At 39.1% G+C, this 16,797-nt stretch overlaps 1 protein-coding gene across 11 annotated transcripts in view; it reads left to right on the top strand.

The window, feature by feature from the left end:
* Positions 1 to 16,797, top strand: part of ppip5k1a (diphosphoinositol pentakisphosphate kinase 1a) — a 138,024-nt gene that overhangs the window by 67,043 nt on the left and 54,184 nt on the right. For 5 of the 11 annotated variants that reach the window (XM_062030465.1, XM_062030467.1, XM_062030473.1 and 2 more), the window contains exons 19-25: positions 1,641 to 1,864; positions 6,382 to 6,509; positions 6,591 to 6,897; positions 8,880 to 9,008; positions 9,090 to 9,230; positions 10,066 to 10,159; positions 13,059 to 13,184. In XM_062030465.1, the coding sequence (XP_061886449.1) occupies positions 1,641 to 1,864; positions 6,382 to 6,509; positions 6,591 to 6,897; positions 8,880 to 9,008; positions 9,090 to 9,230; positions 10,066 to 10,159; positions 13,059 to 13,184 (1,149 nt within the window). The remainder of the gene's footprint in view (positions 1 to 1,640; positions 1,865 to 6,381; positions 6,510 to 6,590; positions 6,898 to 8,879; positions 9,009 to 9,089; positions 9,231 to 10,065; positions 10,160 to 13,058; positions 13,185 to 16,797) is intronic. The other 6 variants (XM_062030469.1, XM_062030470.1, XM_062030468.1 and 3 more) reach the window with 5 other exon arrangements.

A 16,797-nucleotide genomic window follows, 5' to 3' on the forward strand; every position in this document is an offset into this window, starting at 1 on the left:
TGGTGCATGATTTTGAGTCTGATTTAGTCTTACCCCTAAATTCGGGCCTTGGAGAGGGGTGTGGTGGGCGGTATAGCCGTGGCGATGTCAATATCACGTCCATCCTTCCATCCATCTTCTTCCGCTTACCCAAAGTCTGGTCGCGGGGGCAGCAGTCTAAGCAGAGAAGCCCAGACTTCCCTATCCCCAGCTACTTTGTCCAGATCTTCCCGGGGGATCGTCTTCGTAAAATTTGCATAATTGGCTAAGGCATGTATTATTAATATTTTAAAAAAATTTTAATGGCTAAAAAAATTATACATATATTTTAAGACAAATCTTTATTAGTTTTAGTATCAACATATATTTTTTTGTTACATTATATTGGTTAGATTTATTTTCAATTGTTGCTGCTTGTGTTTTTTATTAGATAGGTAAATAGTCCTTTAAATTAGAGATGAAAAAACATCCAACTTGTGATGGTTTGATAGTTCCCACCATGTACAGTAGTTAACGTAAAACTAAACACATAAAAGAAAGTACATTATAGTAATATACACGTGAAGTGCACATGCATGTAGGAATCATGTTAATTTGACAATACAGCCTGATATTAACTGAAAAGAATCAATGCAGCTATACAGGATAAAGGTTGGCTCTTATCCCACAAGCAAAACCAGCTTTTCTTACCTATAGGTACTTGTTTTTGTGTATTTGGTATCTGCTTTAGTCCTAAAAATTTGAAAATCAAACCATGGAGACATTGCGGAGATATTTATAAAACAATCTTGCATTCCTTCAAACTTGTGACATTTTTCCAACATGTGACATCTGCGTATATCTCCATATATGGTAGAGGTTTATGCGAACAGCTTTGCGCATGTCTGCCATTAGAATCCGACATTAGAATCCGACATTGTGGTGAATAAGTGCATTATTTTTCTCCATCCTCTTGTTGTGGGGCAGACTGGCTCATACATACATATGCATCCTCTGCTGTTGCCATTTCTAATACCAAGTAGCCTATAGTTCGAACTCATATCTGTCAGTAGACTAGATATGGAAGCGCTAAAAGCTACCAAATGGCTGACGAGGAGAAGACGCAGTCAAAGTGGAGGCACTTAAATAAGACCACCCACAAAACGCAGCATTCATGCTAAATGTTGACCAAAGAACCTCTATTACATGTCATGTAGACCACAAGGAAGTGTTTAAATCTCGAACAAAGAATCATAATCTGACCCCTTAATAGTAACGGAAATTAGCATCACAATCGTTTTAAATTTGTACGAACATTTACTAACTAAGTAATGCATTTCTAGTACATATAGAATATAGTCACCAAACTGACTATATGAATATAGACTGTTAACTTTGTACTACTAAGCCAGTCTGCTGCTCTGCACTTAGTGCTGATAAACTTTGGAAGCCTGTTGCTCAAACCTAAAAAAAAAGATTGCAGCACATATCTCCTGGAAGTCGATGTGTTCCTCTTGTACTGCAAAATCTTAAAAAAGAAAAAAAAAAGTACTTAAATTTGAATAAATGTACTTGTACAAGGCCTTACTTTAGCCAACCTTTTACTGTGTGAATAATATATATACTTTTATGTGTGCGTCACTGCATATACTGTAACCACCTATCTTTTCTGCTGTCTACAGACCTGCAATTGTACCACAGTGAGACATTGGAGCTGATGCTACAGCGCTGGTCCAAACTTGAGAGAGACTTCCGCATGAAGAACGGCCGCTATGACATCAGTAAAATACCCGACATTTATGACTGTGTCAAATACGACGTTATTCATAATGCCACTCTGGGCTTGGAGGACACACTGGAGTTGTTCAGACTTTCTCGTGCCTTGGCTGATATTGTCATTCCACAGGTAAGACATGGATTTCAGATTTCAATGCCTAAAACCACTCACTAGGATTCACTTCGCTTCTTTATATGCAAGATAATTTCAAAACGCCTAGTCATATGTTACAATTTCATGTAGCTCAGCTGTGATCAGGAACCAGATTAGAACCTGCCTGAAGAAATGCACACATCTGTCAGAAAATGCATTTTGATGCTGAAATATTTGACGTTTCTCCAATTTGAAATTAATATCCAAATAAAAGTCCCTTTAAAGGGGAACTGCACTTTTGGGGGTGGAAATTGTACCTATAATTCACAATTCTTATGTAAGACAAGAATACATTTTTTTTTTTTTTTTTTTTTTAAAGCATTCTAAATAATAAATAAATGCAATCAAAAGTCCACTTACAAATAGTCTCTCTATTTTGCCTATAACGTGCTCTAAAAACATCCAAACTCCTCCAAGGTTTGATATAAATGCTGTAAGTGTAATGTATCATTCATAATAGCATGTCATATTTATATATTTTGTTAATTTTAAGCATTTGGCGTCGCATTAATTTAATTTTTTTCTACATTTAAAATGCTTCCTTGTGCTCTACATAACATGTAATGGTGGTTCTTTGGTCAACATTTTGCAACATGTTTTACAGACCATCTTCAAACCGCTTTCTGGATGCATCATTTTGTGGGTGGTCTTATTTACTCCACTTGACTGTGTCTTCTCCTAGCCAGCCATGTTGTAGTTTTTAGCGCTTCTATATTGAGTCTACTGTCAGATATAAGTTCAAACTAGGGTTGTCTAGATACCAATATTTTGGTACCGGTACCAAAATGTATTTTGATACTTTAATACTTTTCTGAATAAAGGGCAAAACAAAAAAATTGCATTATTGGCTTTATTTTAACAAAAAATCTTAGGGTACATTAAACATCTGTTTCTTATTGCAAACGAAGAACAATTTTGTCCTTAAATTAAATAGTGAACATACTAGACAACTTGTGTTTTAGTAGTAAGTATGCAAACAAAGGCTCCTAATATGTCTGCTGACGTATGCAGTAACATATTGTGTCATTTCTCATTGTACTATTTTGTCAAAATTATGAGGGACAAGCGGTAGAAAATGGATTATCAATCCACTTGTTCATTTACTGTTAATATCTGGTTATTTTCGTTTCAATATGTTCTATCTACATTTCTGTTAAAATGTAATAAAGACTTATTCTTCTGTTGTTTGGATGCTTTACTTTAGTTTTGGATGTTACCACACATTTAGGTATCGATTCGATACCAAGTGGGTTATACATTGGTCACAATTTAAGTTCTCATGTGTCCAGGGACGTATTTCCTGAGTTTATGAATATAATATGAATTAAAAAAGAAAAAAGATTTTGTGACGATACAAAATATTGATGTAATCATAGTAGTATCAACTGGATACGCTCTTGTACTATCATTACAGTGGATGTCAAGTGTAGAGCCACCCATGGCATTTGTTTACATTGTGACGCCGGTGAGCTTTCGCATCCTTATACGGTGTGTAGTGAAGCAATTTTAGCTGTTCCTCGTCCTGCAGGGATGATACTTGTAAGAAACATACTTTATTTGTCGCCATGGAGGCAAGGATTAGTGATTTAGAAGAAGCTAAAACACTGCCGATTGCAGATGGACATTAGCCGCTAACTAGTTAGCCATGTTTTAAAGCTCCTCTTCCCGAGGGCGTTTATCATTAGTTTTTAAGCCAAAATGCATCCATTCTCCCTTTTCTGTCTACACACTGTCTGCTTGTAAGTACTCCCTGACTGCGCTGCCGAACATGCTCCTCTGCTCGTAAAACCAGCAATGTCATAACGTGACGACGACACGCCGTCATGCCTTTAAAAAATATATATTTATTATATATATATATACAGTATATATAAAAAAATGGCAAACCGACTTTTCAAACAGAGTATAGTACCGTTTTTGATTAATTAGTTCCGCGATACTGTACTAGTACTGGTGTACCATACAACCCTAGTTCAAACTATATGCTACTTTGTATTAGAAATGGCATCAGGGGAGGAAGCATGTGCAAGTACGAGCCATTCTGCCCCGCTACAAGAGGATAGAGGGAAAAAAGGTGTATATTGACTAGAGAGTCGGACTACAATGGCGGACTCTCGCAAAGCTCTTCGGGTAAAACTTTACCATATATAGTGATATCCACCGACGTCACCAAAGGGGAAAAACATCAGGAAAATTCAAATCAGCTTGTTTGGAGGAAGTATGAAGCAGGGCAAGCCTCCATCAGACTAATGTCACATTTTCAGGACTTATGGACATCCCAAATACACAAAGACAGGTAGCAATAGGTAAGAAAAGTTGGTTTTGCATAGTAGGTCCCCTTTAAGAAGAAATTAAGTTGAAGTCAAAGTTTCCCAAGAGAGAGTGAGTGTTGCCTCTGGAGAAACTTCTAGGAGTAGAGCTGGTTTAAATTTTTAAGCAGATGAAACGTAACTTTTTCAAAGTGATGGTAGTCTGGCAAAACTTAAGTCACCAAAAAGGCACACAAAATCCAGAGTAAAATCCAGTCCAAAAAAGTGCTGCAGACCAGTCGGCTAGAATCCAATAGAGTTTTGATTCCCAAAATCCCAAGTTATCACACTTTTTTTTTTTTAAGCGCAAAAATACTTTTCTAAAAGGGCATGGCTATGACATGTTGCCACTCAAATTAGGGTGTGTCCTCTTTTTGATAGCTTTTTAGCCTGGTCAATAGAAGCCTGTAGTAAATTCACTTCATACTTAATTTATAGGGGTGTAACGGTACACAAAAAGTTTGGTTCGGTATGTACCTCAGTTTAGAGGTCACGGTTCGGTTCATTTTCGGTACAGTAAGAAAACAACAAAATCTAAATTTTTGGGTTATTTATTTACCAAATTTGCAAAATCTTCCACCAAAATATTTTTCTTAGTGGAATATTTGATGTGAAGTAATCGGAACCTTGGATAGGTCAATAATACATAATAACATTGATTTTGATTCAATATTATGTTTTGAGCAATGACAGTTTGAAAGAAAAAAAAAAGCTTTGTTTTATTAGTCAATGTCACACGTCCATGTTGAGCTTCCCAACAAATGTGCACAGTCTGTGAGGAAGTCCAAAGGTCAAACAGTGACAGTGTGGGGTCAAACTGTCACAGTCAACATTGCAACTTTTTCTAAATTACATTTAACCTTTAAGCTTTTTTATTTCACTTTTGTTATGTTTTTGTTTATTTTAATAGTATTTTTAGAATGTGCCGTGGGCCTTTAAAACATTAGCTGTGGGCCGCAAATGGCCTCCGGGGCACACTTTTGACACCCCTGCTATAGATAATAAAAAATTAAATCTGATAAATCTATGGATAAAAAGCAGGGCTTGGCGACGCATGCGCGTTTATCATAAGTCTCTCGCTCTCTCTGTCTCTGCCCCTCCCTCACGAATGCTGCTGCGCGCACAATTTGTTTTGTTTTTAACCCCTTCTTAACCCTGAACGTACATTGAAAATACACGCAACCCTAACTCAAAATGCCGGACATTTCAGGCATTCTCTCTGCCCGGACAGCCCCGCAAAAGAGGACATGTCCGGTGAAAAGAGGACGTATGGTCAGTCTATCGTAGCCCGTTAGCTGCTAGCATGCCGTCTATTGGGCCTCAGTGGGCATCGTTTACACAACGTGCAGTATGCTACTTAATATGTCCGTGTGGAAACTCATTCGGTACACCTCCGGACCGAACCGAATCCCCCGTACCGAAACGGTTCAATACAAATACACGTACCGTTACACCCCTATTAATTTATAAGTTCAGAATTTTTTAGTGATTTTCCGATTGGTTGATAGCAGTCTGTTATATCACAACTCACATCCGTGTACACAAGGACAAGGATAATAGTTTTCCACAGACAGACAGCCTTTGCTCCAGACAATCACGTGCGTCTTGCTTACAACCTACTTTGGCATTGCTGTTGCGGTGACTAAAGTCTTTTTTTCGGTGTAGCACTAGTCAATAGTGTGTAAATTATAAGATATATCTATCCATTTATACGACATATTGCTTTTGTTTTCACATAAAATAAAACCCACATTTTTTAGGCTTGGCAGCTTTTATTTTGGTGCGTGACGATCAATTACATGTAGGGGAAACCTTGAGTTACATACATCACATTGACGTCCCATTGGGGTTGTGAGTTTTTCCTTGCCCTTATGTGGGCTCTATACCGCGGATGTCGTTGTGGCTTGTGCAGCCCTTTGAGACACTTGTGATTTAGGGCTATATAAATAAACATTGATTGATTGATAAATCTTCTCTTATTCAAGGGAGCCTTCTGCTGTAGGAACAATGGTCCTGTGGTTCATTATACTGAGGCCTTAAGGCTTCACAAAGCTTATTACTTGTGGTACTAAAACTGAGGTACCTTTGTAGTCCTACAAAATGGCACCCCACTTGCATCAACAAAATGGTGAAGATTTCTTGGAGTTGCCTTCTAACCCCTTATTTTGTTATGTATTGCTGTAGGAATATGGCATAAACAAAGCTGAGAAGCTGGACATTGCATATGCCTACTGCCTCCCACTGGTCAGAAAGATCCAGCTTGACCTACAGAGGACCCATGAAGATGAGTCTGTCAACAAACTGCACCCTCTGTGAGTTTGACATAGTTGAAATGATCATCACAGCTTGGATTATATTTGAGAACGTTTTTAAGATTGACATCGTGTTTACAGATATTCTCGTGGAGTGATGTCGCCTGGACGCCATGTCAGGACACGTCTCTATTTCACCAGCGAAAGTCACGTACACTCTCTGCTGAGTCTTTTTCGCTATGGTGGTTTGCTTGATGTAAGTGTTCCCACCTTAGCTGAGTCATTCAATCTGTCTGGGATCAGGCTGAAACTGAGTTTAAATGTGTTTTATGTGCTACAGGAAGAGAAGGATCAGCAGTGGAATCGTGCCATGGATTACCTGAGCGCTGTCTCTGAACTCAACTACATGACTCAGATTGTCATCATGCTATATGAGGACAACAATAAGGTATAGATTGTATTGCAGTTAGACTATGAATTTATAGATAGTTGTCTAAAGAAAACTGGTTGCAGTGTTTTAATCCTATTAAACATATTTTTGCATTAATAGGCTCTTTTCCACCAAAAGTTAAACTTTTGGTTCCTGGAACCTCTAATTTTTGGAACTCAAGGTTCCTGTAGAAGTGTGTGGCCTGTGTTTCCAATGCATTTCACGGTTCAGGGTAGTTTATACAAACCAGGCTGACGTATGGAGGAGTGGTTCAATATATTTATACACTGATACCATGTAAATAAAACGACAATATTAGTTCACAGTTCTTTTACTAAAAAGTAATTAAATGAAATAAAAAGCAATAATACACAAAATGATTTGATTTAAAAAATAAAGTGTACCAAATCGTTCATAAATAGTTTTAGTGGGTTAACATAATTCACCCACGGAACTTGAGTGATGGTTAGAGAGTTCCGATCGGACGGATTTAAAGGGAACACATTTCCGTTGTTGTGCACAGATTAGAGAAAGGCACGAATGTAGAGTACTCCGCCATCGTTACTGTAAGTTGCTGAATGTCATCAAACCCTCCTCTTTGGACTCCCTTCCTTACGCGCTACATTGGTGACCCCGACGTCAGTCCTGCTGACGTTTCCGGAACTGTTAACAAACATCGAACGATGCAAAATTCTGGTATTCTTAAATTGCTGGAGTTTTGTGAGTCGTCTGCAACAACGTGATTCGCACAGGCTGAGGCCCAGTTCGCCCTCCCTGGTAGTATGGACGATACCACGTCGTGTTGGCGCTAGTGAGCTCCACGGCGTCCAGAGCAGTAAGCTTTATTACATCCCCTCCTGCCCAGGACAAATATGCGGCGCTCAAAGTTTACCTCCTCAAAATGTTTGAATCGTCATGGTCATACCAAGCTTGACGTCTCCTTGCGATTGAGGAGCCGAATTTCCTCTTCATAAAGTTGTTTTTGCGTCACATGCCACCACACATCCAGACAGCGCCCGCTTATATAGCTATTACTGAGCCATGTGATTTGGCAGAGGACGCGGATCTATTCTTCCTGGCCAGCAAGCGCTTTACGCATGACGTACTGACCCCGACGCGCAATCACGACCCCACAAGTGCCACTGTGCACCCGGGCAGGGTGCGCACCGCCATCGACAGCCGTGCCAGCCCTGGATTGTGATACTTTCATGTACGTCTTGGTGCCAAGGCTAAAAGGTGCCGCTCCCCTTGCAGCTACAACGCGACGTTAAACGTCCTGCCAGCTACAGTTGACGACGTCGCCCCTCCTCGGCGCAGAATTTTTGTGCGCCCTCGGACTGCTCGTGGACGTCAAGAACGGCCGCCTGGTCGACGCTTTGACCTTCTCCTCGTGACGAGGGGACATATAACGGCCTCTCCAGCTCGCTCCCTGAAGGCGACAAATACCAACAGATCCTCAGCAGGTTCTCTGCTCTGTCCACCTTTTCGGCCACCACGACTAAACATGGGGTCGAGACCAGAGGTCCTTCCATCCATGCTAGAGCTTGACGGCTCACCCGGAGAGACTGGCGGCTGCTAAGTCCGAATTTGCCGGCATGGAACGTCTTGGTGTCATCCGCCGCTCAGACAGCCTATGGGCCTCGCCGCTACACATTGTTGAAGTTGGATGGCGTCTGGCGTCCGTTCGGCGACTACCGGTGCCTCAATGATGCCACCACGCCCGATCACTACCCAGTCCCCCACATTCAGGACTTTTCTGCGCATCTGTCAGGGAAGTTCCTGTTTTCCAAAGTGGACCTGGTAGGGGTTACCACCAAGTCCTTGTGCATCCTGCAGACTCCATTAATATACACAATTTAATTAGTGTTCTTGGAGCTTTGTTTATCATTTCTCGTCCTTTTTTCTAAATGAATGTTTTTGTTTTGCTTACAAATTGAAATACACTAATTTTTAATTTAGCATAAGTAATTAAGATCTACTTTGTTTTTTGTTTTTTAAAGGATCTCACCTCAGAGGAACGGTTCCATGTGGAGCTTCACTTCAGCCCGGGAGTTAAAGGTGTTGAGGAAGAGGAAAATGCACCAACAGGCTTCGGCTTTAGGCCTGCCTCTGCAGAGGTAGCACGACAGGTATTTCATAATAAAGCTATCCAACTATATGTGATTATGCTGGAGTTTACAGCAGGGGTCCACTCTTGGCTTGTCATTCAGAATGGGCAAAAGCAGACGGACCCTGGAAGCCTGGAAGACCTCTCACGCGATGAGACTGATAGAGCTGTACCGTTGTCTGAGCCCATCACCATCCAGAGAAGATCACCACTTATACGCAACCATAAAACTGGATCAATGGAGGTTGGTTGTCGACATAAGCTGTTCGCTTATGTAAACATGTGTCGTAGTAATATCATTATCGCCAGTCAGTGTGAAACATCGACTTAACTACTGTCTAGTTACACAGCAGTACCAAATGCATAGACTCCCTTCCTGTTCTGTGCAAAGCAAGCTTAAAAATAAAAGTATTAACCCAGATCTACCACAGCAACTAAAAAATGCACCCATTTTTGTTTTCAAGAATAGAAATTAATGCATTAAAATAAACTTGGAAAATACAGTCAAACAATTCCGTAGTGACCACTTAAAGGAAACCACAAAAGTGGCCACTATCAACAGGTTGCCACTATACGAAGTTTGGCAGCCATTTGAAATTTGCATGAGAGTGCTCTTTGGCATGAGATAAATAAATGCAAATACTGTATAAGTGTAGTAAGTACGGCACCACTTGCCCTGTATGCAAATATCTGTTTCAGGTTTACATAAACCACAAGTGAGCATAATCGATTAAATGATCAAACTTCAACTTTATGGAAGAAAGAACCAGATGCTGCTGCAAAGCTGCAGAAATTTCGTTCAGATGGGGGAGAGCAAAACAGCAAGTGCAAAATAAATCTGGGTAAATTTCAGAAGAGAACATTCAGTGTGTAATAGTTTGAATAATATTTGGTGCAACTGTAAAACAAATGTTACATTAGGGTTAAGACTTGGAATTTTCAAGCTTATTTGCTTTCTTTAGATGCGTTCATTACACTTTTGGCCATGCTTTGTTTTACTGTTTTATATCCAAGTTAAAAACCTGTAAAAGTTTGCCATGATTGGAATTTTGTATCTGTGGGTGTGTGTTTTACTCCAGGTTCTGTCAGAGACTTCATCCTCCAAAGTAGGCAGTTATCGCCTCTTCTCCTTCTGTTCTCGCCAGTCGCCTGACATGAAACAAAGTGGGCTAGGTGAGTATCACGACGCTGTTGTCATGGTGCACGTGTTGAAATGATGTTCCAAGTTGACCGTGAGAAAAGAATGACCACCTATCCAAACAATGTATTTATTATCTAAACAAATAAGAAATAAAACATTAAAAAGTTATATTTTCATCATGTGTAAAACCTGATGTAGTCAAATGGTCATGACAGAAACGCCAAATGTTACAAATGTGCATGTGTGTTTATAGCTTCACTTGATTTTCAGTATTTACTGTAAATGTAACACTTTTTAAGAATTGTTGTCTCTGTATATGTAATTGTGCATTTATGTGTTCAATACACTGCCTTGCATCACAGTATGGGTTAGAGCAGGATTTTTCCAAATGTATGACAGTGAGCCTCTTAAAGAACATAGTATGGCTGTGTGCCTCCTTTGTTAACAAATGTATTATCTGAAGCCGCTTTTGTGGAGTTTTCTGTCTCATCTCACCATAGGAACTAAAAATGTGTCAATTTTACTTATAACCTTTCTAAAACCACCAGGCCCAGTACATGGGGCAGAGTGGTTGCATTTGTGTTGCTCCAATAACTGTTACACAACCGTTGTATAAATACACATATGGTATAAATCCAAGTAATTGGACGAACGTCTGCTAAAACTTCAACCAGACCAATTTTAGAAAACCACAAGACTATTCAAACCACAAGGACTCCAATTGGCAAATGTTGAAAACTTGCAAGCTATCCAAGACCAGCATATGTCATGCAAAATTTCATAAAACAAAACCCCAAATGGCACAAGTTCATCACCTTTTTAAGGTTATACGTAGTCCTTCTACCTTTACAAGTTTCATTCTTCTACCGCTAAAACTCACTGAACAAGCAGCTGCATTTTTTTGGCCATGTTCACAAGAATACAGTTAAACGCATATTTTTCTATGCATTTTAGCCTCTCGTCCAAAAGCAAATATCTGCCTACGTGCTTAGCAGGTATCCTTGTTGTTTTAATTGTTGTGCCTTCTATTACCACGGAACATACTCCCATGTTCCCTGTCACCGTAAGCACATAGCCTAAAGTGTGTTGCGTCTACCCATTTATATCCATGGTTTACAGTGTTGTCCCACTGTGTATAATAATCTTTCTCCCGACTGATTAATCTGCCTGCTAATTTCTTCTTCCTAACTGGTTACTCTCTGTTGTTATGCGGTTCCATTTGGACTTCTGTTGAAGTGTACAAGACACTTATTCTTTTGTTGTTTCACTATTTCACATTCAAGCTGATTTAGCGGTTAGCACATCATCCCCTCTCCGTTTGCCTGTGTTTTTGCTCTGTATGCGTCCACACCAGTTCCACATTTTAGAACTGTTTGTATTACTTAATTCTAACTCTACCGACAGATATACAGTATATTGTTTTTTAACTCCACTTGTGTAGATGTAAACTTTTAAACACCGCAGTGGGACATTTTTGAAAAATATCCTTGATTATGTGGACATGGACATACTCTTATCCAATAGCAAAGATACATATATTTTTACATCTACAGTAACTATCAAATTTTCCAATATACTTAAATACTAAGGTCATCCTTGTTGATCCAGGGGGGTGTCCAAAGCATGTGACCTGCAGCTAATTTTTTTATGAGCCCATGTCAAATTCGAAAAATACAATTTCTAATAATTAAACAACATACATTGGGGAAAAGGGTCAAAAGGTTTAATGTGACAGTGAGGAGAACATTTTAAAAGTTGATGCTACATGTTTTTGTTTTTTGGTTGTTTTTTTTTAGATATGCAGTAACCTAAACGTTTTCTTGGCCCTTGAATTTTTTCCATCAAGTTACAAGCACAAACATGAATATATTTTATGTAAAAGACCAACACAAAGCGGCACACATTTCAAAACTGGATGGAAAATAATACATCATATTAAATTATTTTTTGTATTTATTATTGTTTATTTTTTTACAAATAAAAACGAAAAAGTTTAGCGTGCAAAAGTATTCATCCCCCATTATTTAATCTTTGTGGAATCACTTTTCACTGCAAGTTTTTGGGATATGTCCTAACAGCTTTGCACATGTCGACACTGAAATATATTGACATATTTTCAGTATGCAGCTTTGGGTGGAAAACATTTGGACACCCCTGATGTAGACCTTGTAGATGCAATAGAAAAATGGTATTGATATTTGATGTCTTTCTAGCAAGCCTCTCAAGCCCAGGGTTAATCAGAATCAGAATCACGATCAGAAATACTTTATTAATCCCCGAGGGGAAATTAAGATTTTCAGCACAACCCCATTCAAGATCAGACAAACATTACAGGGAGACAGAACAGGATCGCTGACGGCGCCCCTTACAAAAAAGGTGAGAAACAGGTAAACGTTGGGGGGTGAGAAAAAAAAATCAGTCTAAGCCTGGGCCCCTGGAGAGGGAGTCCAAATTATAAGGTTAAATTGAGCTTTGCAGTGTTTTTTCTCAATGTTTCGCAGAAGGAGAGGCCTTAAACATAAAAAAGCTGCCTTTTTTTCATTCGATATTGTAATAGAATGGTAGTGTACATTCTTCCTTGGTGGTGACTTATGGTGATGCCAGACAAACTACCAGACAAGTCTCATTTTGTATTAGTAAGCAAATATTTGTAAATATGCAGGTATGCATCAATTTTCAGCTGTCATTATTAGGTAGTTACTTAAATGTTTCCTTATTTTCGAGTGGTGGTCTCCGACTCTTGCAAGAAGCGAGGACATGGAGAAAAATGTTTGTACAAGTTGCATGGGTTTCTTCGAGCCTGTCTGCATGTTTGATCTTTTTCTATTTTTCTATCTGTCTCTTATCTCTCTTTCTGTCGCTCTTTGGATAGTTATTTGAGTAACAACAGCATGGTATGTAGTGGTAACTAACCCCCCGCCCCCCTCGCAGGCTCTCAATGTGCCGGGCTGTTCAGCACCACTGTCCTAGGTGGGTCCTCTAGCGCACCTAACCTGCAGGACTACGCACGCGCGCACCGCAAAAAATTCTCCACCAGCAGTCTGTCCTACAAAGACGGTATGTGTTTAAGACGCCGCACAGCAGATAAAACAGATGACATCTCCTTGAATACTAAACAGAACACAAAGAATAAGGATGTGTGGAGATGTAAACATATAGAATACTGACATATACAGTGCATCCAGAAAGTAATTACAGCACTTCACTGTTACAGCCTTATTCCCAAATGGAATACATTAATTTTTGCCCTTGAAATTCTACGCACAATAGCCCATAATGACCATGTGAAAGTTTTATTAAGAGATTTTTGCTAATTTATCAACATTTTAAAAAAGTACACATGTGATTATTCAGTGGGTTAAACATGATTTTGAAAGGCACACCTGTCTAAATATAAGGTCCCACATTTGACAGTGTATGGCAGAGCACAAACCAAGCATGAAGTCGAAGGAATTGTCTGTAGACCTCTGAGAGAGGATTGTCTCGAGGCACAAATCTGGGGAAGGGTACAGAAAAATATCCCCTGCCTTAAAGGTCCCAATAAGCACGATGGCCCCCATCATCTCTAAATGGAAGACGTTTGGAACCACCAGGACTCTTCCTCGAGCTGGCAGGCCGCCTAAACTGAGCGATTAGGGAGACGGGCCCTAGTTAGGCAAATTACCAAGAACCCAATAGTCACCCTGTCAGAGCTACAGGATTTCGTCTGTGGACAGAGGAGAACCTTACAGAAGGACAACTATCTCTGCAGCAACCCACCAATCAGGCCTGTATGGTAGAGTGGCCCCAGACAAAGGCCGTTCCTTTGTAAACATTTTCCAAAATGGACCTGAAAGACTCTCAGACCATGAGAAACAAAATGCTTTGGTCCAATGAGACAAAGATTGAATTATTTGGCGTGAATGCCAGGCGTCATGTTTGGAGAAAACCAGGCACCGTTCATCACCAGGCCAATACCATCCCTACAGTGAAGCATGGTGGTGGCAGCATCATGCTGTAGGGATGTTTTTCAGTGACATGAACTGGGAGACTCGTCAGGATAGAGGGAAAGATTAATGCAGCAATGTACAGAAACATCATAGATAAAGACCTGCTCCAGATTGCTCCTGAACAACGATAGTAAGCACACATCCAAGATATCAAAGGAATGGCTTCAGGACAACTCTGTAAATGACATTGAGTGGCTCAGCTGGAGCCCAGACTTGAATCCGATCGAATATCTCTAAAGAGATAAAAATGGCTGTGCACTGACGCTTCCCATTCAACCTGTTAGAGCTTGAGAGGTTCTGCAAGGACTGAGCGAAACTGCCCAAAGATAGGTGTAGCATCGTATTCAAAAGGACTTGAGGCTGTAATTGCTGCCAAAGGTGCATCAACACAATATTGAGCAAAGGCTGTCAATACTTACATGCATGTGATTTCTTAGTTTTTTATTTTCAATGCATTTGCAAAAATTTCATGAAAAAATCACATTGTCATTATAGAGTGTTGTTTGTAGACTTTTAAGGACAAAATATTTATTCCATTTTGGAATAAGGCTGTAACATAAAAAAAAGAAAAGAAAAAGTGAAGCACTGTGAACACGTTCCAGATGCACTGTACATTAAATTTCAAAAGATTAAAGTCCTTGCCATCTTCAAACACCTTAACAGAAATGAAATGTGCGTCATGATAACACTATCCATGGCCATAAATCCATATTTTAGACAAAGTCATTTCTGTTTATTAAATTCCATATTCACTCTAATTATACAAACCCATGTGTTCTCCCCACCTCCCATCATTTTTTCCTTCACACCACTTTGCGATCAGCATGTTTCATATCAGTAGTTCATATACATGCAACGTAAGGCCCACTTAAAGCTGCAAAAACAAATTGTGGATTACTTTTGAGTCCTTCCAGGATTTCATGGGATTTTTTTGTGATTGTTATGGCCTAAAATCCCTGATTTTGCAGTATCTATTTTTTTTTAAGTTGCAATGTCTTTATTTTTTTTCCTCGTAACACTATTATGTGTTTATTTATGAGCCTTTACTATTTAATGAAAATGTATGTACCGGTAGCTACCACAAGGGAGCATTCCCATCTCAGTAAGTCAGTTGGTAAACAGGCATCATGATCTTGGTTTCAAGAAAACGGTATTGTTTATCTGCCTTATGATTTCTGTGTACTTTACAGGGCCACACATAATCTTTTTTAAGGTCCTCACGAACAAGGTTTGTTCCATGTTCCATCTGCTGTTTTATTTTTTTACACTTGGGACTAATTTACCCAAGGCAAGCATAGTTTGTAAAGCAAACACCACCAAATATTCCTTTGTCTGCTGTCTGATGGGTTGTGCACAAGTTGCAGACATTCTTTGTGTTTGTTTTATGGTTGAAAAGTACTTGTCAATTGTAAACGTTTATTTTGTTCCAACACATTGCATATAGTTTACCCCTACTTTCGTTCAGAACCCTGGGGAACTGTTAAGAGCGATCCATAGCGATGATGTGTGCTGGTAAATGATAGACGGTGTGAGATTATTATCACATGTCCCTTTGTCGGGATAAGACTGGGCAATGTAGGGAGACTTGATTGGTTTGTCAGTTGACGTGCACATAGTAATGCTACTCAAAAACAATTTCGATTAGCGAAAATTACAATTTACAAAAATGTGATGGTATTGGACTAAGTTGCGAGTCTGCAGATAATTCATGGCAATTTGTTGAATTTGCGTGAATTGGCAACAACGTGAAATCCTGGAGGGTTCCTGTCCAATGAAAACCATGTACCGGTAATTACAAAAACATATTTTATTTGTTTTATGGACAAAAAACAAGGATGCATGTTTTTGATTGGACAACAGCAATAAATAGAATCACAACAATAAAGCTGACTAACGTGAAACAACTGCTACTTTGAGTTTAATGTCAAGGTGTACAGTTAAGTCACAGTACTACTAGACTTTAGATTGGAATAATTCTGGTTATTCGGGAAGTACACAACATTGTTTTATGTATGCCATGTTGTAACTGCAACACTTGTGCAGTGACTGTTAAACCTCTTAGATCATATCTGTCCATGTTTGCATGCAGTAGTGGTAGTAGTAGTAGTAGTGGTAGCATTGTTTGTTTCCTCAAGAATGTCTGTGTTGACTTTTTGGGCTTGCATGTATGGGAGAAAAAAACATTTCATCTTTATGTTTCATTAACTGCCTTTAGCTATCATAATTGAATTTTTTAATTTCACATTCACAGATGCAATGACTTTCTGCTTTCCATTCTGTGTTTAATATTAATACTTAGATTAAATGTGTATTTGCTTTGTAGATGCACACATATTTACAGATGCAATCAGAAGTTACTACACTCATCATGGGAATGAATGTCAAACTGATTTTGGGCCCTTTGTTTTATTTGAACTGTTCTTTTTCGGGGTGAAATTATTTACCCAATGCACATTTTTGATGATTTTTTAAAAAACAAGATTTGGGTAGGTGAAATACATTTTCTCTAATTTACATACAAAGGGTCAAAATAAATCATATACATTCCTTATATATATTTGTTTATTAAGTTGTCTTGAAGGTTTCATAATGTATTTTAGTGATCACGGCATCTTCATCATTGTATACAGTGCCTACCGATACCTTTTCTCGTTATAGTATTATATGTGTATGCATGTACT

This window comes from Entelurus aequoreus, linkage group LG02 (genome assembly GCF_033978785.1).
Source record: "Entelurus aequoreus isolate RoL-2023_Sb linkage group LG02, RoL_Eaeq_v1.1, whole genome shotgun sequence".
In the NCBI taxonomy this organism is placed as follows: Eukaryota; Metazoa; Chordata; class Actinopteri; order Syngnathiformes; family Syngnathidae; genus Entelurus; species Entelurus aequoreus.